Source organism: Monodelphis domestica, chromosome 6, assembly GCF_027887165.1.
Source record: "Monodelphis domestica isolate mMonDom1 chromosome 6, mMonDom1.pri, whole genome shotgun sequence".
In the NCBI taxonomy this organism is placed as follows: Eukaryota; Metazoa; Chordata; class Mammalia; order Didelphimorphia; family Didelphidae; genus Monodelphis; species Monodelphis domestica.
The window spans coordinates 174,054,732-174,081,772 of record NC_077232.1 but is presented as its reverse complement, the minus strand read 5'-3'; the positions used below and the strand labels follow the sequence as shown (position 1 = coordinate 174,081,772).

General features: G+C 40.4%; 1 protein-coding gene across 2 annotated transcripts in view; it reads left to right on the top strand.

Annotated features, from left to right (window-relative positions):
• The window catches only part of RNF150 (ring finger protein 150), a 359,371-nt gene that overhangs the window by 269,030 nt on the left and 63,300 nt on the right, over positions 1-27,041 (top strand). For both annotated transcript variants that reach the window (XM_056802729.1, XM_056802728.1), the window contains 2 exons: positions 16,532-16,628; positions 23,557-23,767. In XM_056802729.1, the coding sequence (XP_056658707.1) occupies positions 16,532-16,628; positions 23,557-23,767 (308 nt within the window). The remainder of the gene's footprint in view (positions 1-16,531; positions 16,629-23,556; positions 23,768-27,041) is intronic.

Genomic DNA, 27,041 nt, shown 5'->3' with positions numbered 1-27,041 from the left:
CCCTTCCTTCCTTTTTTTTTTAACTCAGTCCTTCTTCCACAAGGCCCTGTTGCCCAATTCTATTATTATTCAACTCATGAGACTAAAGCTTCCTGAGGAGGTGCATTTGGAGGGAGCTGATGCACTTTCCATACCAGGACCATAGTAGCACAGATGGTATCTTAGAAGGAGACCAGCCTGTTACTTGTGTTTGGATCCTAATGCTGGAAAACCACTGCTGTGTTTTCCAAAGGCTTTTGGGAATTTATTCTACTGGATTGGCACAAAGAGTATTATTAACTAATATTTTTAATCACAGGAAAAATCAACATGAAACTTGAGATAGTGGACCAAAAGCCATTTTAATTCAGCAAATGTTTATGAAGTAAGGGGAATAAGATTTAAGAACACTAGAAACAGACCTTGTAGTGAGAGACTTCAAAAGCCAAAAGGAGAATTTCATATTTTATAATAGAGGTAATAGGGAGCCACTGAAATTTAAAAAGGGGAGAGGCATGACATGAGACTCTTGCTTTAGGAAGAGATTACATGTGAGATGATGAAGACCTGTACTAGTAGTGTAGCAGGAGATTTTTGTCTTTTTACTTTTTACTTTTTTTTTTCAATTACATGTAGAAATAATATTTGGCAATTGTTTTCTGCCTTGGAGCCAACACACAGTATTGATTCTAAGATGGAAGGGAAGGGTTTTTAAAAAAGACATAGATTGAAACTAGATTGTAAAGAGCTTTAAATGCCCAATGGAAAAATGTTTATTTTATCCTAGAGACCCAAGGGAGCTACTGAAGCTTCTTGAGCAGAGGAGTGATGTAGACCTGTGAATATTGATTATTGAAGTTTTATTTTCTTGTATTTCCTGAATCTCTCATCACTTTACCTCTATGGTACTTCTGCTCTGAATTGGAATTCACACAACATCATAGATAGAATAGATAGAACACTGGACTTGGAGTCAGAAAGACCTGAAGCGAAATCTAGCTTTCAGATACTAAGTGACTTTGGACAAATCACTTATTTACCACTAGTGGTTCCCCTCAGTTTCCCCAAATATAAAATAGGGTTAATAACAGCACCTATTTTGCAAGGTTGTTTTGAAGATCAAAGGGTAAAATGGGCTTAGCCCAGTCCCTGGCACATAGTAGTCACTATATAGCTGCTTACTCTCTTCCCTAAGTAAAGTTGTGACACCTTTGTCTAAGAGAGAATTCTGTTGTCTTTTTTTTTTTAAGTAAAAGTGGTTACGTGCCCTTTCCTTGGACATAATTCAGTCTTTCTTCTTGCAGAAATTCTCCCCCATTAAAGATTCCTGCAGCAACACGTACCATTCTTTGGTTTCAGGAGGATATCAGTGTTCATAAAAGTTCCTTGTCCCATTAACTCTGCTGATACTTATCAGCAGCACAGCCTCAAGAGGAACAGCACCAGAAAAATCAATGCTCCATCACTCTTCTCTTGCTCGAATTTAAGCATTGTCCATATCTTTGGGTATTTACTGTCTTGACATTGGACAAGGTACTTTCTTGTCCCTTCCCACTCCTCCATTCCTTGTCTGTTCACAGAAACAAGGAAGTTCAACATCTAGTCAAGCCAATAAACATTCATATGTGCCAGGCAAGGTGGTAAGAAAGGGGGACATAAATACAAGCATAAAGAAGAATTGTCCCTGCCTCAGCTTCCTCATTTGCAAAACTGGGAGGGTATTTCAATTCAGTGGCTTCTCAGGTCCCTTTCAGCCCTAAATCTGGAACCCTAAGTGGTTATCCAACCTTTTTTGAGGACTTCCAATGGAGGGAGACCCACTGTGTACATTCATCTTTCCTAGATTATCTCTAAAGCCCCTTCCAATGATGCATCTCATGTTTCTGAGATTGTTATTCTAATACAAGACTGTATTTTAAAATGGAAGCATCTAGGTGGCACTGTAAGTAGAGTTAGAGCCTTTGATAAAGCTTTTGGGTGGTTCTTTTGGTGTCTGAACAGCATGGGTCTTCAGAAGAACTCATAACGCAGGAAAGCCAATGACGAGTCCATTTATGAATCATCCATCTCCTTCCAGCTGTCCTTCTTTCACAGCAGATGAAACTTACAGCAAAAAAAAAATTTTTTTAAGTCGTGGACCTGATGATGACAACCATCTTCCTTCCAGAGGCCAGGTAGCTATTTCTTCCCAGGAGTAGCTAATAATACCCAACATTTATATAATCCATTAAGATTTACAAAATGCTTGTGTTCTACATATTTCATTCCCCCAATAATCCTATGCAGTAGTTACTGTTTATTATCTTCCTATTAAAGAGGAAGAATTTGGAGCTCCATTGTTCCAATCGACTTGCCCCATTGTCCCTTGACCAGCAAGTGACCAAGACAGGATTTGAACCCAGGTTTCTCCTGAATCCAACTCAGCTTTTTTCATAGCACAAGATTCTACTTTCCTCATAGGTACTGTAAGAAAATGGGACTGTATGCTTTCTGATGTCAATTCACCAAGTATATGCTAAGTGTCCAGAGAACCTACTATAAGACTGGGCTCAGAGTCAAATTCCTGATTCAAATCCTACTTCTAGCATTTACTTGCTATGTGAAACTGGGAATCTGAACTTTTTTGACCCTCAACCAACAATGAAGGATTAACCTAAGTTAAAAATTCTTTGGCCCAGCCAAACTGGCCATCTTGTTTCTCCCAGCATAAAAATATCTCATCTCCCATCTCCATGTCTTTAAATAAGCCATCCCCTGTGCCTAGAATGTATCCCATCTTTACCATTCCCTCTTAAAATTTCTATCTTCCTTCAACTTAGGCTCCAAACTCATTTTCCCCATGAGTTCTTTCCTGATCCCCATAGCTGACAGCATTACTCCCAAATTACCTTGTATTTATTATCTCTGTGTACTGTATAGATTGATTTTGAACATACTTATAGGTATATTTCTTGCCTTCCACAATAAGTTCTTTGTTAGTAAGTTCTTTGAAGGTAAACATCTCTTTCAGTTTTGCTATTGCAGCCCCAGGACCTAGCACAGTTCCTGGCACATAGTACCTACTGAATTTGTTGATTGATTGCCTGATAGGCAGATTCAAGTCAGCATTAGGGAAGGGACTTCCTATCCATAATTTCCCATGCTAGAGAAACAACAGATCTTTATTAGTGATTTGTTAAGTAGTTTCAGTCTTCATGACTCCATCTTGGAGTTTTCTTGGCAAAAATACAGGAGTGGCTTGTCATTTCCTTCTCCAGCTTATTTGATAGATAAAGAACTTAAGCAAACAAGGTTAAGTGACTTGCCCAAGGTCACACAGCTAGTAAGTATCTGAAGCCAGATTTGAACTGAGGAAAATGAGTCTCCTTGACTCCAGATCCAGTGCTCTATCTACCAGGCCATCTAGCTGACCCTATTAGTGATTTTTTGAGGCAATATTTGTAAAGCACTTAGCACAAAGCCTGGCACATAGTAGACATGATCCACCGGTGTGCCACATATTATCCTAGTTACTGGGGTACATGGTCGCTGTCCAGCAGTTGACATTCTTCACCTAGGTTTCAGTATACAGCCATGTCCCTGATCATGGCCAATACTGTGGTCATGTTAGTCCAATTCACACAGTCCGTTTCCATTGGGCTAGAACTAGTTCCCAGATTTGACATAATTATAACTCCCAAGAGCACAAATTTAAGCACAGACAACTACTTCAGGGGATTCATTATTCCCACTAATGGAAACTGAACTCTATTCACAGTTAATTACATGCAAATATAAGAGGCAGCAAAGCACTGTTAAAGAGCTGGTCTCAAAGCCTGGGAGATGGGAGTTCAATTCGTGCCTTGGACACATGTTGGTGCTCTGTGACCCTTGGCATATCATATGACTTCTCAGCTCTTGGAGATATTGTTTCAGAGAAGGTGCCAAGGCACAGCAGTCGAGTGAGATTTCCATACACCCGAACGATGAAATCGCTTGCCTTTGCGAATTAGAGCTGCTCCTCCCCAGAAGTTTGCCTGGTTCTGCTAACCCTTGTACATTTCCAAGTGGTCCCCAGCGAACTCTTAGGAGTGACCAGTTGGCAGTATACTTATCCCTCTCAAAACGCTGGCTGGGGCTTTAGAGTTTCCCAGAGCCTTTATGTGGCAGCCTTAAGGCACTCCCACCCTTATTCATTCCTGCAGCTCCTTTTTCCTGGGCACAATCATTGACTTTTTCTGCCTGCTCTCCCCCGATTCTAAAATGATTCAAACTATGAATCACATTTTAATATTTGAAAGCTCAAGGAATTCTAATCAAGGCCATTCGAATCACTGAAAATAGGCACTAGCTGCACCCGCGTGGCTCTCTCCCAGAAACCAGCCTCGCTTCAGAATGAGTCTCATGCACACTGAAGAGCTGTCATGCCAGAGAATTCTAAGCTTCTGAGGACTCACCAGCCCCATGGAACACTCACTGTAAAGGGATCAGGTTCCTGGCTCCTTTCTGGCTTGCACTGAAAAACAGTGAGTCCTCATGTCTGGGCTCTGCAAGAATAGCCTCATCAGGTTTTATTCTTTGGGCATGCTGGGATTGGGATAAGAGCTAGACCTATGATTTCCTTGATATAGCCAATGCAAGCCAGTTAGCTCAGTGGATAGAGAACCATGCTTGGGAATGGGAAGTTCTGGGTTCAAATCTGATCTTAGATACTTCCTAGCTGTGTGACCCTAGCCAAGTCACTTGGCCCGTTGCCTAGCCCTTACAGCTCTTCTGCCTTGAAAATACAGTATTTATTCTAAGGTGGAAGGTAAGGGCTTTTTTTTAAAAGATATAACCAGTGCAAGTCAGAACCAGCTCTGTAATTTGTAATCTTTCAGAGGTGAATTGACTGATCCAAAGTCACACAGTCATCATGAGTCAGAGGCAAGACTTAAATTCACACCTCCCAGAGTTTGAGGCAAGCTCTCTACCCACTGTACCACACTGCCTCTTGAGATTTATACACTACTTCAAATATGTGATTCTGTGACTTTTGATTAATTTATAAGATGTGAAGCAGCTGGAAGAAACCCTTGTCCAATGGTTCTTAAGCATTTTTGTATCTTGGAGAACTGATGAAACTTATGGACTCCTCAGAATAATATTTGTTGACTCCATTTATAATTTTTTAGTCTTTTCATCTCTTGACAAGGTTCTCAGTCCACTTAGCTACCTAGCTGCCCCCATCACTTCATTCTTTATCATCTCCCTGACTTCTTTCGACTCCGGTAGAGGGAGATTGTGTCCTTCGAATCCAACACGGGTCTAATTATATCATTTGGCTACAGTGTTTGGCATTCAACTGATATGTCAAGATGATTAATGCGACTGAAGGATAGTGATACTTGAGTGCTATCTTTAAAGAGGTTATTATAGCTCAAAGCCATAGCCCTCACTGCTCTTCTGCCTTGGAACCAATATACAATCTCGATTCTAAGGCAGAAGGTAAGGGTTTAAAAGAAATTCTAGTTCTCTTCCCTTAAAAACGTGGGAGGGGGCAGCAGGATGGCTCAGTGGATTGAGAGCCAAGCCTAGAGACAGGAGGTCCTAGGTTCAAATCTGGCCTCAGACACTTCCTGGCTGTGTGACCCTGGGCAAGTCACTTGACCCCCATTGCCTAGCCCTTACCCCTCTTCTGCCTTGGAGCCAATACACAGTATTGATTCCAAATCAGAAGATAAGGGTTCAAAAAAAAGTGGGAAACCCCATGTGTCCGGGGTGAGTCTGAAAGCAGATGAGTACCATTGAGGGTCCAGAGGGGAACTGTGTTGTCTTACTATCCTCTTGTGATTTAGGCCAATATCTCAGAAGCTGGCTTACCTGAACAAATGATGTATTTATATGAAAATTAATATCTAGTCTGCTGTCACTGCATCTGCAGCTTTTTTCCTCCTGTTTACATAACTTGAAATAGATGGAATTAAGCAAAACAAAGGCCAAACAAGTTCACACAGATTTCATTAGTACAGAGGTCCCTATTATCAGTCAGTCAACAATCATTTAAAGGTGTTTTCTATTTCAGGCAGTGCTCAAAGAGCTAGGAATGCAAAGACAAAAATGCAGAGTCCCTGCTTTCCAGAAGCTTGCTCTTTTATAAAATATATATGGATAAGCAAAAGCAAAGGAAATACAAGATTATTCTCTGTAGGGCAGTTGGGAATCACTGGGGTTGGGAGTAAGGATTAGAAAAAACCCATAATGCATAAAAGTTAACACTTGAATTGAACTTTGAAAGAGCCTCAGTCTAAGAGGCATGGATTACAGGCATGGGAGTCACAGCCTGTGCAAATGCAGGGAGGCAGGAGATGGAATGTCTCATGTGAGGAATAGCCCATTTGGCAAGACCAGAGAGATCATGTGATTGAGCAGGGTTGGCGGTCTTCAAGAGGAATTAGACTGTACCTGTTTTCCTTCATTGGTGCTAACAAAGAGATGTTTCATGAATGGTGATTCTAAGGAGGACCTTGGATAAGTCACTTAATCTCACTTATTTTCATTTGTAAAATGAGGGCTAGGTAAAGGGATAGCCTTTTATGAATCATAAGCCGCATTTGGCAGTTAAGACTATAGAACCTTGCCCTGAGAAATGCCTCTCTTTTTTATTTCATGAATAATTGAAGAGAATGCTAAATTTTAGTTACAGGCTGGTGGAAATAAATATGTAATTTTTTTCCCCATCCAAGTTCATAAGCCCCCCAAATTCTGTCCATGGACCTGTGTTAAGAATCCTCAGGTGTTGGGGGAAGCTGGGTAGCTCAGTGGATTGAGAACCAGACCTAGAGATGGGAGGTCCTAGGTTCAAATCTGGCCTCAGACACTTCCCAGCTGTGTGACCCTGGGCAAGTCACTTAAGCCCCATTGCCTAGCCCTTACCACTCTTCTGCCTTGGAGCCAATACACAGTATTGACTCCAAGATGGAAGGTATGGGTTTAAAAAAAAAAAAAAGGATCCTCAGGAGAGATGGGCTCTGAGGTCCCTTCCAATTCTCATGTTATTCTCAATAACTTCTGTGGATCTGAGAGCTCCTAAACTTCAGAGCCAACAACCCATCTCTACCTGTTCCTCCTGTTCAGTGCCGATCCATCCTCTCCAGAATTATTCCTAATAGGCTAGCCGCCTTCCTCAGTCTCTTCTCACACCCTGAGAATACTAGCAGAGTTGGGAAATAGAATATTGCATGTGAGGAATGGCCCATTTGGCAAATCTAGAGAGAGCGTGATTGAGCAGGGTGTAGCAAGCTTTAAGAGGAATGAGACTGTGCCCGATTTCCTTCATTTGGTGCTAACAAAGAGAAGGTTCATTAACTGAAGGACCTTGGACAAGTCCGTTCATCTCACTGACTCTCATCTGTAAAATGAAGGCTGTCCACTTCACATCTCTCACCCTCACCGTTTAATCAGCGCATCTTTTAGTCCCATCAGGTATTTTCTTAATGACATCCTTTGCTAGTGTTCCCCATTGTCTACAGCTGTTCGCTTCTCCCTTTGGCCTCTTATTGCTCTCTGGAAAATATTCTTTTTTAATTCACTGACAAATTGCAGCTCTGATAAGATGTTGGTATTGAGAGAGGGCCCTTGGTACCCATGGGAAGTTGGGGGGGGGCATTAAAAGAGTTTTTCAGTGCAGTCCAGACTGCTTTCCTGTCCTAGTTAGCCTAGCCTCCAAGGTCCTTTCTTGCTCTAGCAGTGGGATCCTATGATCCCATTCAAGTCTGGACCCAACTCACCTCCTCTGTCCTGACTGCCCTCCTTTACCAGCTCTAGAGACCTTTTCCCATTGATTCTAAACTGGAGCCACAAACTCATCCTCTTAAAGGAGTTACTATTTGAAGAATGTTAGGAAGGAAAGGGAGAATAGGAAGGAGGATGTTTGGAGATTAGAAGACTGACATACTGTGAAGTTCTGTATCGGGAATGAGCAAAGGGATGTTTGGGGGCAACTAGGCGACACAGCAGATGGAGTGCCAGCCTTGGAGTCAGGAAGATCTGAATTTACCTCTGGCCTCATACATTAGTTGTGTGACCCTGGGCAAGTCACTTAACTGTTTACCTCAGTATTCCTCATCTGCCAAATGAGCTGCAGAAGGAAATGGCCAACCACTCCAGTATCTTTGCCAAGAAAACCCCAAATAGGGTGACAAAGAGTCAGATACAATTAATCAGCAAAACAACCACCACTACAAGGGGATGCTTTCTCTCACTCTCCTTTCCTTCTCAGGATTTTTTCAGTTCAAACTCATGTTGGATTTAGAATCCTCCCTTTCGGTCCCTTCTCATTCAGTTCATTTCAGTAAACATTTTTTAAGCCCTACATAGCATAATGCCCTGCACCTTAGGCACTGGACTGTGCAATGGTGAAAAAGAAGTACTTGCTTTCAAGGGCAGCACCCCATGGTGACAGCGGAATAGGAGGGATGGAGATACACGTTCTTATAGAACATAGGTACAAAATATCCATCAAATAACTTCAAGGGTTGAGAGGAAATATTCTCAGATAAAAGGAATAACATAACTGAGACAGTGAGGTAGCACAGTGGAAAAATAAAGCACCAAGACTGGAGTTGGGAGGACCCAGCCTCAGACACTTTGTAGCCATGTTACCTTGGGCAAGTCAATGAACTCCTGTTGCCTAGCCCTTGCCACAGTCTTAGAATTGATACTAAAACAGAGAGGAAGAGTTTAAAAAGAAATCAGAAACTGCCTTCTCTAGGCAGTTTCCTGAGCCTGGACTCCATTCTCAGGACCAGGCATTTCTAGTAGCTAATCAGGAATTCCAGTAAGTATTGTAAAATATCCATCTCAAAAGACTTGCAAAGTCATCATAATAGCAGTTCAAATTCTATAGTGCTTGAAGGTTTGCAAAGCATATTGCCCATGTTATCTATCTCATTTGGTCTTCACAAAAACTCTTAGGAAATAGGTGCTATTGTTACCCCCATTCTACAGATGAAAAAACTAAGTCTGAAAAAGTTAAGTGATTTATCCAAAGTCACCCAAGCTAATGAGTATCTGAAGCAGGATTCATATCTATCTGACACAGATATCAATCCCTTCTTTCTTTCCACACCAGCACTTGGCTATTGGACCTCTTTTAAAAAACAAAACAAAAAACCTTTATCTTTTGCATTGGTTCTAAGGCAGAAGAATGGTAAGGGCTAGGCAATGGGGGTTAAATGACTTGCCCAGAGTCACAGAGCTTGTGTCTGAGGCCAGATTTGAACCCTGGACCTTCTGTCTATAGGCCTGGCTCTTAATCCACCGAGCCACTTAGTTGCCTGCCACTTACTAAATGGCTGAACATATATCACTCTCCTCCCATCTTCCATAGATCACTCTCCCTTAGGCTTCTCAGTATTATTTCAAGGATTAAATGAATTAATATTTACAAAGCACTTTGCCAGCCTTAAATTGCTACATAAATACTGGTTGCTGTTGCTATTACCCAGGCAGGACCCGTACAGTTGGGTTTTGGGGTCCAGCAACATCTGGATCACTCCCCCCCCTATACTTCAGAGCTCACCAAAAGTGGATGAGAAGCTAAAGCTCACATGATCTGTGTGCTTCACTAAACAAGATGGAAGATTCCAGATTTGTCAGATCTTGATCATGGTGGCATTTTCTGTTCCTATTTTGGATGGCAACATGGTAAAGGCAAACAGCTTTGAATGTTTGACTCTGAATGAATGAGACTCTAATCAGTGTAATGACCAGCCCCAATTCCAGGGAACTAATGATTAAACCTGCTGCCCACACCCTGATAGAAAAGTGAAGGACTCAGAGGACAGGATAAACATACAAACAGTAGGGCCTCGTTTTAGGTGAACCCAATGCATGTGAATTCAGGTATACAAGATTGGCAATCCAGAAAAGGCAGGGGGGAAACAAAGTTAAAATATAGGAAATGAGGTCCTACTGTGTGTGTATACCCTTGTACAGTCAAGCAAAACATATCTTACAAATACATATATGTATATTGTTTTATAGATAATGTATAATTATATATAACATACACATAGTTTATACTTTTTTATATATGTTGTTATATATAATTTTATATACAATTTACAATTATATGTAAAATATACTTAATTTATAATTTTTATAATTTGAAATTTTATATACATGTGTTGTATTTTTTAACATGGCAAATTCAAAATTTTATTTTGCTTGATTATACAAGTGCACAACAGGGGCTTTGTTTTTCTTTTATCCGAAATTGAAGGGTTGGAGTAGGAAGGATGGAGAGATGCATTAAGTGCTACTGCATGCTGACCCTGTGTAAGCACCTTACAAATATTTCATTTCATCCTCAGCTCAAAATTTGGAAGTGGGTGTTACTTTTATCCCCATTTTACTCTTAAGAAAATTGATAGGGGCAGCTGGGTAGCTCAGTGAATTAAGAGCCAGGCCTAGAGACAAGAGGTCCTATGTTCAAATGTGGCCTGAGATACTTCCTAGCTGTGTGACCACTGGGCAAGTCAGTTGACCCCTATTGCCTACCTCTTACCACTCTTCTGCCTTGGAACCAATACACAGCATTGATTCCAAGACAGAAGGTAAGGGGAAAGAAATGAAGAAGAAAGAAAAAAGAAAGAAAGAAAGAAAGAAAGAAAGAAAGAAAGAAAGAAAGAAAGAAAGAAAGAAAGAAAGAAAGAAAGAAAGAAAGAAAGAAAGAAAGAAAGAAAGAAAGAAAGAAAGAAAGAAAGAAAGAAAGAAAGAAAGAAGGAAGGAAGGAAGGAAGGAAGGAAGGAAGGAAGGAAGGAAGGAAGGAAGGAAGGAAGGAAGGAAGGAAGGAAGGAAAGAAAGAAAGAAAGAAAGAAAGAAAGAAAGAAAGAAAGAAAGAAAGAAAGAAAGAAAGAAAGAAAGAAAGAAAGAAAGAAAGATCTGAGGCCAATAAGGGTTGGATGACTTGGTCAAATTCATACAGCTAGTAAGTGTCCGAAGCCAGATTTGAGCTCAAATCCTCCTGACTGCCAAGCCTAGCACTCTATCCACTGTGCCATCTTCCAGAGAGAGAGAGAGAGAGAGAGAGAGAGGGAGGGAGGGAGGGAGGGAGAGAGAGAGAGAGAGAGAGAGAGAGAGAGAGAGAGAGGGAGGGAGGGAGGGAGGGGAGGGAGAGAGAGAGAGAGAGAGAGAGAGAGAGAGAGAGAGAGAGAGAGAGAGAGAGAGAGAGAGAGAGAGAGAGAGAGAGAGAGATATGTATTTACTTTGTGTATATTTTAAGAGTATTTTATTAAGAATATATTTTAAGTGTTTCATTTAAGTGTATACACACACAGAGTTAAAAGAAATACTCTCATGTTGGAAAGAGTTGCAAAATAGACACTGTATTCCAGAGGGTTACAGTTGGTATTCTTGGGTGAAATCCTACCATCAGGTTAGAGTGGGGCAAGAGGACGAGTGAAGGAAGGAAGAAAGGAGAAACAGAAAGAGGAAAAAAAAGATAAAACAAAAATAAAAAAGCCAGTGTGCTTTTTGACTTAGCACCAAAGAGCAGAGGATTTACAGCCATCCCAAGGTGCCCTTAATTCATGGCTTCCAATTCATTCTTCCATAGAAATAGCAATGAGGGGTGGGGGTAGAGGGAACATTTTTCCAGAGCCAGGCCATTCAGATTCTGTTCAAGTCTTCACTGAATCCCCCTATCATAGATAATCAGTGATAGTGATTTCATCTCCATTCTGGGCAGTGCCCTTTACACTGTTGGGCATTAGTATTAGTGACCAGTAACTACCCTCTCCTCTTCTGCCACTCTGACCAGAGGATGCCTGTCTTCAGAACCACAAGATTATTTTCCAAAACAGGAATGTTTATAGAAATAAAAATCAAGGCCTCATGAGTCATTTAATGTCTTGGTGGATTCATCTGTTATCTACTGTAGCGAGCACTTCCCAGAATGGTCTTACATTTTCCCTATAGCAAATGAGTCCCAGAAGAACTTCTTTCAGGTTATACTACTTGTTAGTTGTATGACTTCATCTTATGAGGTCACAAACCCCTTCCCTGCAAAATGAGGGGGTTGTATTGTACTAAAATGTCTCACTATGATTAACATTTCCATATGCCAAGAAGTGCATCAGCATAGTAGGGGGATGACTTTGGAGATGCAGAATCCTACGAGTCCACCTACGAGTTCATTGTGTTCGGTGTTCAGTTGTGGCTCCATATCAGCAGGCTGAGCTTTGTGGTCCTTCTGTTAAGAAGGAGATTATTGTGATGGATGGATAGGAGGAAAGCAGAGCTGGAAAGAGATTGTGGTGTAAACAAGATGTATTAAAGTATTTAGGAGGGAAGGGGAGAAGAAAGGATAAACAGATGACTTGGAGCATCCCACATCTCATACAGATGATGCAAGTCACATTAACTTGGAAATGTGGTTCAGAACTAGGAATTGAGCATGAGGGAACTAGCAACCTGAGAGTGGCCATGCAGTGTCTTTCAGACTCAGCCCTTGGCTGAAATTAGAATTTCTCTCCAAAAGAAGATTCTTTGCTTCACATCAAAAGATCCCCAAATAGAGCCATCCCTAGCCACCCAGTCCCTTTAGAAGTAAATCTAATTTTTAAACCACATCTCCTGGTCACTGAGGCTTATGTCTCTAACGAAGATTTTTGTCTTTCTCTGTCTTAAGGCTTAAAGGTCTATGTGGCTTCCCAGTTAATTACTAGGAGCTAATTGCACAGACATCATTCTTGAAGAAAAGATAATTTCCTAAGAGTATTTCAAGAGGTCTTGGGTTCAAACCCTCCCAGTTTCTCAATTCCAAAACTTTTTAATTTCCTTTGAAAATGAATAGGTAAGGCCAAAGGGAGAAGGTCATTATCCACTGCATAACTAGCTACATTACTGGCTTTTTACTGTATAGGAAAACCTTTTTATAATTTCTGATACTCTCAAGGAAGGAAGGAATAAGAAAAGAGGGAGAGAAAGGAAAACTATTTAGTCCTGAATTGAAATCCTTCTAATGCCTACTACTTGTATGATCTTGGGTTACTTAACTTACTTAACCAACCTTAACCTCAATTTCCTTAGCTGTAAAATGGAAGGATGGAACTAGAAGGCTTCTAAAGCCCTTTCTAGCTCTACATCTGTATTCTGATAATTTCTTTTTTCACTTAGGACACCGATGTAAGGTGTAATCAGATGTGTAGTCCTACTCTTGGAGGGATTATTGCCAGGTTGGGTGGTGATAAAATTTTCCCAGCATCATGAACATTTTTATCTGCCATCAATCAATCGATAAACATTTATTAAACGTCTCTTATTTGTCATCACTGCTCTGCTTCTTAGGGTGTTGAAAGAGATAGCTGTGTAGATATAGTATTCTCTTCTCCTGTCCCTTGTTTCCATTTCAGAGATGAGGAAACTTAGCAGAGATTAAAAGTGACTTGCCCAGGTTCATACAGTTTGGAACTATAAGAAGCAAGGCTTGAAAGAACACCACCCTTAGCTTTTCTGCCATTTTCTGTCACTTTTTTGCTATGGTTCGGAAAGTCACTTAGAACTATTATGCATGATGTCAATGGGTACGCATCCTGCTCCAGGAGACAAACATTTCTAACATTTGGGCACCAACACTGTATAAAGAGGAACAGTGATATTGCTCCTCTCTCCATGTGCAGAACATATTCTCCAGAAAGGATAGATTCAGGGAGACTGGTCTGTAAGTAAAGAACCAAATAACCCCACTCGGGACACCACCACCTATCATCTTGCCATGTAGGTTAAGTAGAAATGGCCATCTGCCCCAAGGCCTGATTGCTTCCATTCCAAATGTTCTCCAGGGTCTCTGACTGATTTTCAGGATTAACCCTAGAGAACAAAGGCACTTCATCAGTAACCTCAAAGATGAGGATCAGGATCACTGTCCATTTCTGATACAATGGTCCTTCCCCAGTGACTGACTTAGGTAATAAGAAAAAAAAAACATGATTTTAAGGTCCTCCATCATCTAAATCCTACCAAACTTTATGGATTTATTTCATACTAAGAAGTAACAAAAGGGACAGCTAGGTTGCTCAATGGGCAGAGAGGGAGGCCTAGAGATGGGAGGTTCTGTATCCATCCTCTTCTATATGTCTTTTATTTGACTATGGGTGGAAAGGAAGAGACAAATGGGATGCCCTTAAGATCCAGGAAAACTAGGATTCAAATATTGCCCATAATTCATAATTATTATGTGTAGTCATGGGTAGCAAGTCACTTAAATTCTAATTGCTCCAGGAAACTTCTCCAACCCTATAAATTAGGTAAAATGGCCCATCTCAATTCATGGAAGTTATTTCTTGTTGTGTGACCCTTGGCAAGTCACTTAACACCCACTGCCTAGCCCTTACTACTCCTCTGTCTTGGAACCAATATCAATTCTAAGGAAGAAGGTAAGGACTTTTTTTAAAGCATGGATTTAATGGCAAATATTGAATAATGGATGTAACAGAGTTGGGAGAGGAGGGAGAAGTATGCACTACTCATTTTTTTAGTTTAATCTGCATTATTAACATTTTCTCCATCACTTTTTTCTTTTTTAAATTTATTTATTACATTAATATTCCCAGGTATCTCCCTCCTATCTCCACACTAGACAATAAGATATGCATATTTATAAAACTATGCAGCAAAATTACCATTTCTTTTGTAAGTGCAGACAATCAACAGAACAATAAGTCAAGTCCTGTGTTGTAGCAGTTGTTGATTTCCAGGGTGTAAATGGCATTCGCTTGAGGGCATGAACTATTTCTTCCTTCCTTCTTTCTTTTTTTTAATCTTTGTATCCCCAATACCTAACAATGCCTGGCACCCAACTGGTGCTTAATAAATATTATCTCAATTGGATGGAAGGGAATGTCAAAAACCAGACATCATCCACCCCCCAAAAATACTGCCCCTCTCCCTGACTTTACTAATTCTGTTAATAATCCCTTATTTTCCCATTCACTCAAGCTAGAAATCTCAGAGCCTCCTTTGAGCTCTCCTGGCCCCAACTTTTAACCTCCAAATGGTTCCAAGTCTACTAACTACTTCTGTAGTAACTCTTTTTATCTGTCCCCTCCATTCCTACAGCCATTACCCTGGTAAAGGTCATTGTTAAATCCCATCATGGCTCTCAAATTAGTCATCTAGACAGTCAACCTGCCACCAGCCCCAACACCTCTCTGCTTGGTTCTATGTTCTATAACCAGACCACAGAGTAGAGACCATTCTCCTTAGTTTAGCATTCAAGGCCTTCTACAACTTAGCTCCAACACACTATATCTCATCATACTTTCCCTAACCTAGCCTCAGCTCCCATTAGATGATATCCCTGGAAGGCTCTGCAGATATATTCTCTGAACCTTCCTTACTGATATGGTTCTTCTCATCTAAAAAATGCTTCTGTAATTTAACCTGTTGATGTTCTACCCATCTTCTTAGGACCACCTTGGATGCCTCCTCATCCATCAAGTCTTCTCTGACATCCCAGCCAAAAGCAGTCTCCTCTCTTCAATCCCTCATTGTATCCTGGTAGCACCCCCCCCAAAAGAATTGATGGATTTTTCAGTATTATAATTTGAGGGGATGGCAGTAGCACCTGTCTTATTCAACAGTGAGAATAATAATAATAACTGGCATAGCACTTTGCAATTTACAAAGCAATTTATGCAAATTATTTCAATTGATCTTCAAAAGGAGATGGGCGGTCCAATGTAAATCCATTTTACAGATTAGGAAACCAGTTAAGGCTGGGAGAAGTTCAGATGATTTGCCCAAAATCATAGACCTAGTTAATGACAGTCTTCCAACTCCAAATACAGATCTCTTTCTATTACATTCAGAAGAATCAGAAAGTTATTCTGTGTTCTTAGCTTTGTATCATTTGTCTCCTAGCATTCTTCCTGTGAATGCTGGGAAGCTATCACATTCCTCTTGCATTGGAGCAGGGGGGGGAAGCCTCCCTGTTTCTACATGACCTACATTTTCTGAATTTGGTTGGCAAACTGAGAATAATTGAAAACACACACACACACACACACATACACACACACACACACACACACACACACACACACACACACACACACACACCCCAAGTAAGACTCTAAATATATTCCTGGTATCATGGAGAGAACACTATTGTTTAGTTATTTCAAATATCCCCAACTCTTTATGACCCCCTGTGGGGTTTTCTTGGCAAGGATACTGGAGTGCTTTGCCATTTCCTTCTCCAGTTTATTTTACAGATGAGGAAACTGAGACAAACGGTTAAGTGATTTGCCCAGGGTCACACAGCTAGTGTCTGAAGCCAGATTTGGACTCAGGATGATGAATCTTCTTGACTCCGGGCAAGGTACTCTACCCACTGTACCACCTCGCTGCCTGAAAAGAACAATTAACTAGGATTAAGGAGATGGAGGCTTCACATGTGAATGTGACTCTTCCATTATGAATTTAGAGAATGAACTTCACCTTGATGGACCTCAGAGTCCTCATCTAAAATAGGGGAAGAAATAAGGGCTGAATCTCCGTTGCTAAAATTCTATGACTCTCCTTGCAGGCATCTTTTCCACAAATCCTGCGTGGACCCATGGCTGCTAGACCATCGAACCTGTCCCATGTGCAAGATGAACATCCTTAAGGCCCTAGGCATCCCGGTAAGCACAGTACCCCCACCAGTCTCCATCATTTCTTTCCTACCTGCTCACAGACACAAAGAGGAGATAAATCATAGGCTGTTGCCTGGGAGTTTTCCTCTCTTTTAGAGCTCTTCCTTGAAACCATCCCTAGGATAGGGATGCCACAGGAGTTGACACCATTTGAGGGAAACCTGTGGGAGCACCTGCATCTGAGGTTATCTTTTCTCTCATTTTCCCCATTGTGAGCCCTTTCATCATTGTGGGGTTTCCTACTCCCTATCTCATTTTGGATCATCATAATTCAGCATCAAGATGCTCTTTACACAGTTAGCATTCTCTTCTTTCAGTTAACAGTGAGACAGACAGACAGGTATACAGGGAAGAATGTGGAACCCAAAGTCAAGAAACCTGGGTTCAAATCCTACCTCTGATACTTTTCTGTGTGACCCTAAGAAGTCATTTAACCTCCAGATGTGTCTGGCAACATCTCTCCTCGATCCTGCTCTGGTTGTGATTTGCATGAGTGGTGATCATCCCCAAGCCTGAGGGAGGCACTGATCCACATTCATTTATGTAATATGTCTGTATATAATACTCTGCACCAAGGGGAAATCACATCGACTGCTTTTTAATGTCACCTCAGATTCTGAGTCCATTCTAATTAGTCACTGCATAGAGGCAGCTTGGTAGCACAATGGATAGAGTGCCAGGTCTAGAGTCAGGAGGACCTGGGTTCAAATTTGACTTCAAATGTTCCCTAACTGTGTGACCCTAGGCAAGTCACAACACCAATTTCCTAGCCCTTGCCACTCCTCTGTATTAGAATTGATACTAATATAGAAGATAGAGGTTAAAAAAAAAAAAGGTAGGTAGGTACACACCTTTCATAATAGCATGAGAAAGTGCAGCCATGGTGGCAGAGAATGGCTCTTAGACTGGCTGTTCAATAAAGATCTGGGTGGAGATCCTTCACTGTCCAGGACACTGGAGGCAGGACTTACTCAGTTTCCATTCTACCACCAAACTAAGCCCCGCTCCATTCCAATGATCCATAAAAAGTTTAGCGGCTCCCCCTCTGAGGAGACTCCAGCCAGCTGGCTTCTAGCGGAGGATAAAGACTTTCCAGGACTGTGTCAAGTTTAGCCCCCAAACAATGGTGGCCAGTGAGCCACCAGCTGTTCTGTGTATGTTCTTCCTGAACAGATGAGGGCAGGCAGAGAGCCAAACTCCCAGATCCCTGGCTGTGCAAGAAAGAGGAGAGTTAAACAAAAGACGGTGTTTGAAAGAAGCCAGACATGATGATAGGATGGGAGCCCCAGATACCACCAGCCTTTCCCACTCTGCCTCTCCCCCTCCTCCCTCAGCACTCCCAGTGGTGGCAAAGAAAGGAAAGGAGGATGCAGCAGCCTGGACCTTAATGGAGTAGGAACTCTGAAGAGGATAATCACGGAAAGGGAGAGATCACTCTAAGTCTGATTCACTAAGGACCTTTGCCATTGGGAAAAGGAGACGATGCACCTTGGAGGGCCACTGCCAAAGCTGGTGATGACCTGCACTGGGCCTGGCTTCTCTTCTCAAGGTCCAGCTGCCACAGAGGCAGCTGGGGCTGATCTCAATGCTTTGTGCCCAAAACACAAATCAGCTTGTGTGAATACAGGGCAGGACAGGCATCATTGGTCTGGAATCGTAAATACAGAGTCTGCGTGCAGAAAAGCAATTACAAGGAGAACACAGAGCTCAAAAGCCAGGCTCTAACCCCCGCGGCTTAGAAAAACACTCTTAGAACTCAGTATAGTAAGAATTTCCTCTGCAGTCACTTGGACTCCATCTAGTTTCTGTATGAAAAATACATATGTTTGCAGGAGATATAGAGGTAGCTAGGTGGTTCAGCGGCTACAATGCTGAGCCCAGAGTCAGAAAGACCTGAGATCAAATCCACACTGAGACAGTCACTAACTGTGTGACCCTGGGCAAGTCACATAACTTCTATTTGCCTTGATCTGTTGGAGAAGGAAACAACAAAACACTCCAGTATCTTTGCCAAAAAAAAAAAATCTCATACCTTTGTGGTGGCAAAAAAAAATGGAAAATGAGGGATGTCCATTGATCGGGGAATGGCTAAACAAATTGTGGTATATGATGGTGATGGAATACTACTGTGCTGTAAGGAATGATGATCTGAAGGATTTCTCTATGAACTGGGAGAACCTCAAGGAACTGATGCAGAGTGGAATGAGCAGAACCGTGAGAACATTGTACACAGAAAGTGAAACATTGTGGAACAATCCAATGTAATAGATTTTGTTACTAGTAGCAATGCAACAAGCTGGGAAACTCTTGAAGGACTTATGGGAAAGAATGCTATCCTCACTGAGAGAAAGAACTGTGGGAGTAGAAATGCAAAAGAAGAACATAACATCACTTATCACATGTATATATGGGTAGATGATTTGGGGTTTGGCCATTTAAAAATTGCTCTATAGCAAAAATGAATAATATGAAAATAGGTATCAAGTGACGACATTTATATAACCCAGTGGAATTGCTTGTTGGCTCGGTGGAGGGGGGGGGGGAGAAAATAAATCATGTAAACATGGAAAAATATCTTTAAAAATTAATTAGTTAATTTTTTTAAAAGACAAAGAAAACCCCATACACAGTCACAGTGATTAAAGTATGACTGAACAACACCAATATAGGAGAGATAATGCATCATGGCTAGAGGGTTGGCCTTTCTGTCAGGAAGGCCTGGGTTCAATTCTTGTCTCTGATATATCCTGTTTTCATGACCCCGTAGAAGTCATCTATCTTCTTAGTGCCACCCTGGCAACTCTCTAAGATCAAGTTATGGATGAGTTACTGACCTGTATCTGAGGATGAAGTTTCCATACTAGTAGTTTGCTACTGCCATGAAATGATAAATCCAAAAGACTCAGGTTTGTGTGTGTTTATGTAGAGAAATAGAGAAGACTGAAGGCAGCTGTCATGGGGCGAGAGGGAATAAGCATTTATATAGCACCTACTGTGTTCCAGGTATTATACAAAGCACCTTTTACAAGGAATCCTAGATTTATAAACAGATAAGCCTTTTAGTTCAACTCTCCCATTTTAAATGAGGGAACTGAGACCCAGGATGGTTAAGTGATTTGCCCAGGATTACACTGCTAGAAAATGTCAGAGGTTAGATGGGAACCCAGATCTTTTCACCTCCAGATTGATCACTCTGTCCACCATGCCAAACTGCCTCTTGGTAGAGACTGAGAGAATGTAAGATGAGGGTTGGGGCATTGGTAGGGGAGGAGGGAGAGAGAGGAAAGAAGGAAGGAAGGAAGAAAGAAGGAAGGAAGGAGGGAGGAGGGAGGGACAGAAGGAGGGAGGGAAGGGAGGAGGGGAGAGAGGGAAGGAGGAAGGAAGGAGGGAAGGAAGAAAGAAAAGAAGGAAGGAAGGAATAAAAGTTCCCTTTTTAATCAAAACAAAAACATTACAAAAAATAAGAAACAGAAGGAAGGAAGGAGGGAGGGAGGAAGGGAAGGAAATAATGGAAGGAGGGAAGGAAGGAAGGAAGGAGGGAGGGAAAGGAGGAAGGGAGAGAGGGAAGGAGGGAAGGAAGGAAGAAAAGGAAGGAAGGAAGGAAGAGGAAGGAAGGAAGGAAGGAAGGAAGGAAGGAAGGAAGGAAGGAAGGAAGGAAGGAAGGAAGGAAGGAAGGAAGGAAGGAAGGAAGGAATAAAAGTTCCCTTTATAATCAAAACAAAAACATTACAAAAAAATAAGAAACAGAAGGAAGGAAGGAGGGAGGGAGGGAGGGAGGGAAATAATGGAAGGAGGGAGGGAGGGAAGAAAGGAAGAAAAGAAGGAAGGAAGGAAGGAAGGAAGGAAGGAAGGAAGGAAGGAAGGAAGGAAGGAAGGAAGGAAGGAAGGAAGGGGAAGGGAAGGAGGGAGGGAGGAAGGAAAGAAAGAAAAAAAGCTCCCTTCACCATAACAAAACATAATAAGAAAATAAGAATCAGATATGCAGCTTGGGGGGGGGGGGGAAACACTTCCTCTAATCCCTCATTTTATAAATCAGATAAATCTAGAGCTAGAAGAGCCCTCAAAAGTCAGCTAGGCCCATCCCCTCATTTTACAGATGAGGTCTCTGAGGCCCAGGGAAGAAGGGAGACTTGTTCAGGATCACTTAGTGTAATAAACACAGTTCCAATCCAAACCCTTGGACTGCAAGGCTAATCCTCTTTCTGCCTACCCTAACACACTGCTTCTCGCTGATGCATTTTGAGAGAGCACGTTCAGGTTCATTACAAGTATTTTTTTATTACATTGAAACAGTCACACCTGAGGGGACAAATGTAGACACATTTCTCTAGAAAAGCAAAGTATCTGCTCTACATGAATTTTTCTTCCTAATTTGTTTCTGCCTATAAATGTAGCATATACTGAATGCTTGTTCGAACATTGCCATGTATTCCATCTGTGCATAGCAACAACAGACTTCCACTTAAAAAACTAGACTTAACCTTCATCAACAAGAAAAAAAAAGCCAAATGAACTAAAAAAAAACAAGGAAAAAAAGATGGGGTGGTCCCCACAAGGCCTCCAGCCTTTTACAAAGCAGAACCAAAATAATGAAGAAATAACAAACAAGCAATTTTATTTTTTATTCTGTTTCTCCTCCCAGCCCTTCTAAAGACCCTTGAGGTCTTGTGTTTCTCCCTACCTTTAAAAGAAAAAGATCTTTGTTTTTTATTTGTCTCTGTAATCAATGTTTAATACCACTCTAGTGTTGCTGCTTTCACTCTGAACCACCCCTTATTGGTCTTTCTACAGTTCCTTGAATGTGTCAGATTTCCTGATCTTTATTCACTTAATCTGCCATGACATTTACTGCATCACAATTTATTCAGCTATTCTCCAGTTTTTAACACAGAGATTGTTTCCAAATTTTTTACTATTATAAATAGTGAAACTATGAATATTTTTTGTGTAAATAGGCCCTGTTTTTCCTTTTTATTGTGTGGCTATAGAATCTTAGCAACAAAAACCTGGGTCCAGTGATAGGATCAATTTTTCAACTCTTTTCATATTGCAGATTGCTTTTCAAATCTTTTGTACTAGTCTGCAGCCTTACCAATAATATATTAAAGTGGCTCTCCCCCAAAGCTATGCCTCTATTAAACTATATCATTTTTTGATATTTCATTAGGTTTGCATTTTAATGAGGCTCAAATAAAAACTCATTTTTGCCTTTAGCTCTGGTTTCTCTTCCTGAACACTGCCCACCATGGACAATTGCCCACCTCCTTCCTCTCCTAAGACTCAGGGATCAACCTGGAAAATGACCATTTATCAGTAGCAGCAAAATCTCTTCGATCCACTATTCCTCCTTCATTGTTTTTCTCATTCTTCTTGCTACACACAGAGTGTACAAGCTGCCAAAAAGAAAAGCCTTTGAATTTAAGGGAAATGATGGTCTCATAAACTGATTATGATGGGAGACTCCTTCCTTTCTATTTTTAAACCCTCACACTTTGTCTTAGAATCAGGACCAAGTATCAGTTCCAAAGCAGAAGAACAGTGAGGGCTATGCAGTTAGGGTTAAGTGACTTGCCAGGGTTTTGAACCTAGGATCTCCCACCTTAATCCACCGAGCCATTTAGCTTCCCCAGAAGACTCCTTCCTTGTACAGCAATACCAAACCCAAATCCTATCAGCAGAATGCCTAGGTTTTCCAATCTGGACATGAGTACAGGAAAGACATCCTTTCCAAAGGCATAATGAAGACAAATATCAGAACAGTCTCCTTCCCTATTGAAAATAAGAACACACACACACAAAATCAGTAAAATTTCCATTCTTTCTGTTTAATATTGTTTGAGATAAGATTTGGAGGAGAAGGGAAAAGAAAGAGCTATGACTCCTTTACTCCAGTACTTCATTATGTTTCACATGGAAGGAGAATATTATTTTTGTCTTAACTCAATGTGAAAGAAGTAAGGCTGATCTGAGTGAAAGTACTAAGCTAGAAGAGTTTGCTTATTTTAAGGAAGAATTTTAGAAAAATTAGAGCTATCCATCAACTAAATGAGTTGTCTTAAGAAATAATGAGCTCCCCATTATTAGAAGTATTCAAGCAGAAGCTAGAAAACCTTCTGCCTGGGTTGCTATAGAAATTCTTACACTGAGTGAAAGGTTGAATTTGATGATCTCCAAGAGTCTTTCCAATGCCTTCACAGAAAGATTCTGTGAATTTGAATTTCGGCATTTTCTTGATGAATCATTGCATGTCCAACAAGGGGAGGTTTTGTTCTCCTTTCTTTTGGAATGTGAACTTTTCATTCAAACACCCAAAATCTCAATTTATTTCTTTTTTAAAGCAGCAATCCACAGGTAGAAATCAAACATTTCTGTCTGCTCTTCCTCTTCCCCTGCACAGGTCTTTAGGAATATTCAAAAACAATTCACAAGGCTTTGGCCATAAAGACCAGACTGTCAAGTTACCTCATCTAGGAACAAACATTTTCAAGAAAGTGACATTTCTGTAAATGAGCCATGTGTTACTTCCTATAGAAGTCTTCATCTGTGGCCATTGTCAGATATGTCACACCCACAACATGGCCCTCCATGCATCCATCCATCCATCCATCCAGATGGGGAATTTTGAAAGATGAGCTTTACAAAAACTTTACATGTTTATTTTGTTAAAAATCATATAGATATTATTAATAAGCTTATGGTGCTAAAGGAGAACTTTGAAGAAATTGGTTTTGTATCTTTTGAAAAGAACAAATCATATTAATGAATGCTTATGTTAAGCATATTTGTACTCTTGGAATTTGATCTCAGAGCTGTTGTATGATTAGAGCTTTAAATATTAACATAGATTGTGTCACCTTCTTGTGTTATATTGGTTTCATAGCAAATAAACTTCAAAGTGTTCTTTATTTTTTACCAGCCCAATGCAGACTGCATAGATGACATCCCACCAGACTTTGAAGGTTCCATAGGAGGGCCACCAACCAATCAGATTACAGGTGCAAGTGACACAACGGTCAATGAGAGTTCTGTCACTTTGGATCCAGCGGTCAGGACTGTGGGAGAATTACAAGTAGTCCAAGATGCAGACGCCACTCCCCAAGAGGGGGAGGTTCACTTTACAACCAACAGTAAGTTTCTTCTCTGGCTACAAGCTCACACACAACCTCATTTCCCACTATGCAGGTAGGTGTCACCTTTTGTGGGGGGGGGGGGACCATTAAAGAAATAGACTTGAATTGGGATGATGATCATCAAAATGTAAGAGCAAAAGAAAATGCAGAATGGGACCCAGATAAGCAAAAGCATGGAACTGCCATGTTGACTTTGAAATATATATGTTTTAAAAACTCTTTGTAATGGAGATTCACAATTTCACATATGGTCCTCTTTTTTCTATTCTCTAAATGTGGAAATATTATAAATAAAAATTAATCTTGGAGACTTTATACTACATTTATAAGTATTTATTAGTAAAGAGAAAGCAAGGGAGAAATAAGGTTTCCAGCCTTTCTAATTTAAAAAGTAAAACTGGGTCCTGGATTTCCAGAATGGCATGGCCCTCTCCTTGCTGCTGTTGCCAGAGACGGCAGGCAAGATAAAAGCTCAGAGAAAGAGTCAAACCAAGGACAGGGATGGGAGCAAAGAGAAGGACTGAGTATCCTGCACTGGCTTTTCAAATTTAACCCCACCCCCAGATCCTTTAATAGGCCAGTGGCCTTCATACATCAAGCCTCCTGGTCACTGTGGCACCATCATGCCAGACCAGCCATCAAACACATGACTGACTACCAGAGTGAGTTCTTCCAGGATTGGACTGGGTAGGGGGTGCCCTAGATATTTAATCCACACAATCATGTCCATGTTTGTTAATGCATATAAAATTTATAGTAATAAAAGAAAAAATTAAAATAAAAATAGTATTCTTTATTTTAATAATTAATAAAATTTAAATTTAATTGAGTTTAAATTTAATTCATAAAATAATTAATAAAACCAAAAAGTATACTGCCATCTTGAAGGCAAAACCTGAAGTCCAAAGGACCTTCTGAAGTTCTGCTAGTCACCAAGAAAACTCAAGCATTTGAAAAAGCATTTCAAAGAGCTAGAAAGGTCCCTGAGGCCATCAATTCTAGCTACTTTTTTTACTGAGGAGGAAACTGAGAGTCAGAGAAGTTAAGAGACTCACCCAAGGGCACAAAAGTACTAGGTGCTGTCTATTAGTATCCTTTGAGTCCAAATCCACCATACTTTCCCCTGTATCCCAATGTCTCCCTTCTCATCATATCTTATATAAGTTAACAAGAACAGGTAAACTGGCTTTATACCTAAGCATAAATTAAAAGAATTCAAATATAAGTAAGAATTTTAAAGATCCAATGATCTTTAATTAGTTTTATTTCCTTTTTTATTTTTATTTTATTTATTTTTATTATACAATTAGAATTTATTAATATTTATTTACTCTTCAACTTGCATTTCAAATTCATAACTACCCACTCCATCACATAACAAATAAAAATATATATGTACACAAAACATATTGGTTGCTTATGTTATATGTATATAGTAAATACTTCAGAATATGTTCACAAGTATATCTTATGTGTGTAGACACACTTAGATTGTATCTAGATCATATATATGCTCAATACTTCATAACAAGTTAATATGTCCATATATGTGTGTGTATGTGTATATTTGTACATGCATACACATATGTAGGTTTCCATTCCAGCTCCATGAAAGAAACAGTCTCAATTTGAGCAAATAATCAATCCCAGGAAGCAGCCACATGTATTTATATTCATAGTGTTTAAAATTATAATTATTTAAAATATAGTAATTAGTTTCAGCACAATGGAGCGATAAAGTGAAAATTCAAATAATGCATTGGAATTCATTGGAATTAGGACCAAGTTCTGTGTATGTGTGCATGTGCTATGCAAACTGTACAAGGGCAGTTTTGTTTTTTGTGTCATTGAGCCATTAATGGGAAAAGAAAAGACTAGATGGCATCGAGGAATAGTGGGGATAAAGACAAGCAGCCAAGACCATATATATCAACTGGCAGCACCTGTTTGGGGATTGCATTCTGTAACTAGGGATCTGCCTGTTGGCTTCTTAATGCAGGTGTCTCTTTTTTCCTACAGTCTCTTTCTTTTGACCATTTGTATCTGTCCGGTCTGTTGGCCAAACAAATAGCTGTCACAAAACATGTGGCTATTGATTGCAATTCCTAGTAGTTAGATCAAACCCCATTCTTCCCTGATGTGGTTGCTCAGTTCACTTCTCTAGAGAACCAGGAAGACAACAAATGGAAATTATGTGGGGTGGGGGATGTAGAGAGAAAGAAATAGGGTAGAAAGGTAGAAGAAGAGAGAAAAGGAAGGGATGGAGAGGGAGACAAAAAGAAAGAAAAAGGAGGGAGGGAGAGAGGGAGGGAGAGGAGAAGAAGGGAGAGAGAGAGAGAGAGAGAGAGAGAGAGAGAGAGAGAGAGAGAGAGAGAGAGAGAGAGAGAGAGAGAGAGAGAGAGAGAGAGAGAGCATAAGCACAAAGATAAAACACATGTAACTGCCTACCCAGTTCACATTCGACTTGATAGTTTTTTCTTAATCCCTGAGAGAAATAGAGCTTTTTTTTTCAAATTCTACTGTCCTACACCCAGGGCCATAACTACCATGGAGCAGATGATGCTTTGTCCCAGAATGCTGACATATGGGGGAATGGTTTCTCCTTGAGATCACTGCTATTATTTAATCTTAAGATAGATACCACCAAAGGCAGCTAAGTGTCTCAGAGAATAGAGTACCAGGCTTGGAGATGGGAGGTCCTGGGTTCAAATCTAGCCTCAGACATTTCCTATCTGTGTGACTTTGAGGAAATCACTTAACCTTCATTGCCTAGTGCTTGCCATACTTCTGCTTTGGAACCAACATTTAAAATCAATTCTGAGACAGAAGATAAGGATTTTTAAATTAATAAATAAAAGACCTTTTCTTAACTTTCCTTGCCACAACTTTGGCTCATTTTGAGCTTTATTCTTCCAGATTCTAGCCTTACCATACCAGTCACACTTTTGTCCTCACGCTCTGTTACTCTTGCTTGCATCTTCATACATACCCTTTTAGAAAAATGATAAATTGGTTGGCAAGTTTTCTGAATTTAAATGATTTACCCATGATCACATGATGAATCAGGATCAAAATTGAAATTAGAATTCAGGACTCATAACTCCAAGTTTATGGTTATTTTCACCATATCTTAACAAAGCAATGAGAACATCATCACAGAGAATTTCTTTTCCCTTTTCCTCCATTAGACTGTTTCCTTAGAAAGTTAAAAGTATTTGATCCCTGAAGCCCTGAATCAGCTTCTCAAGAGAGCTAAGTTCTTAGGTGTTAT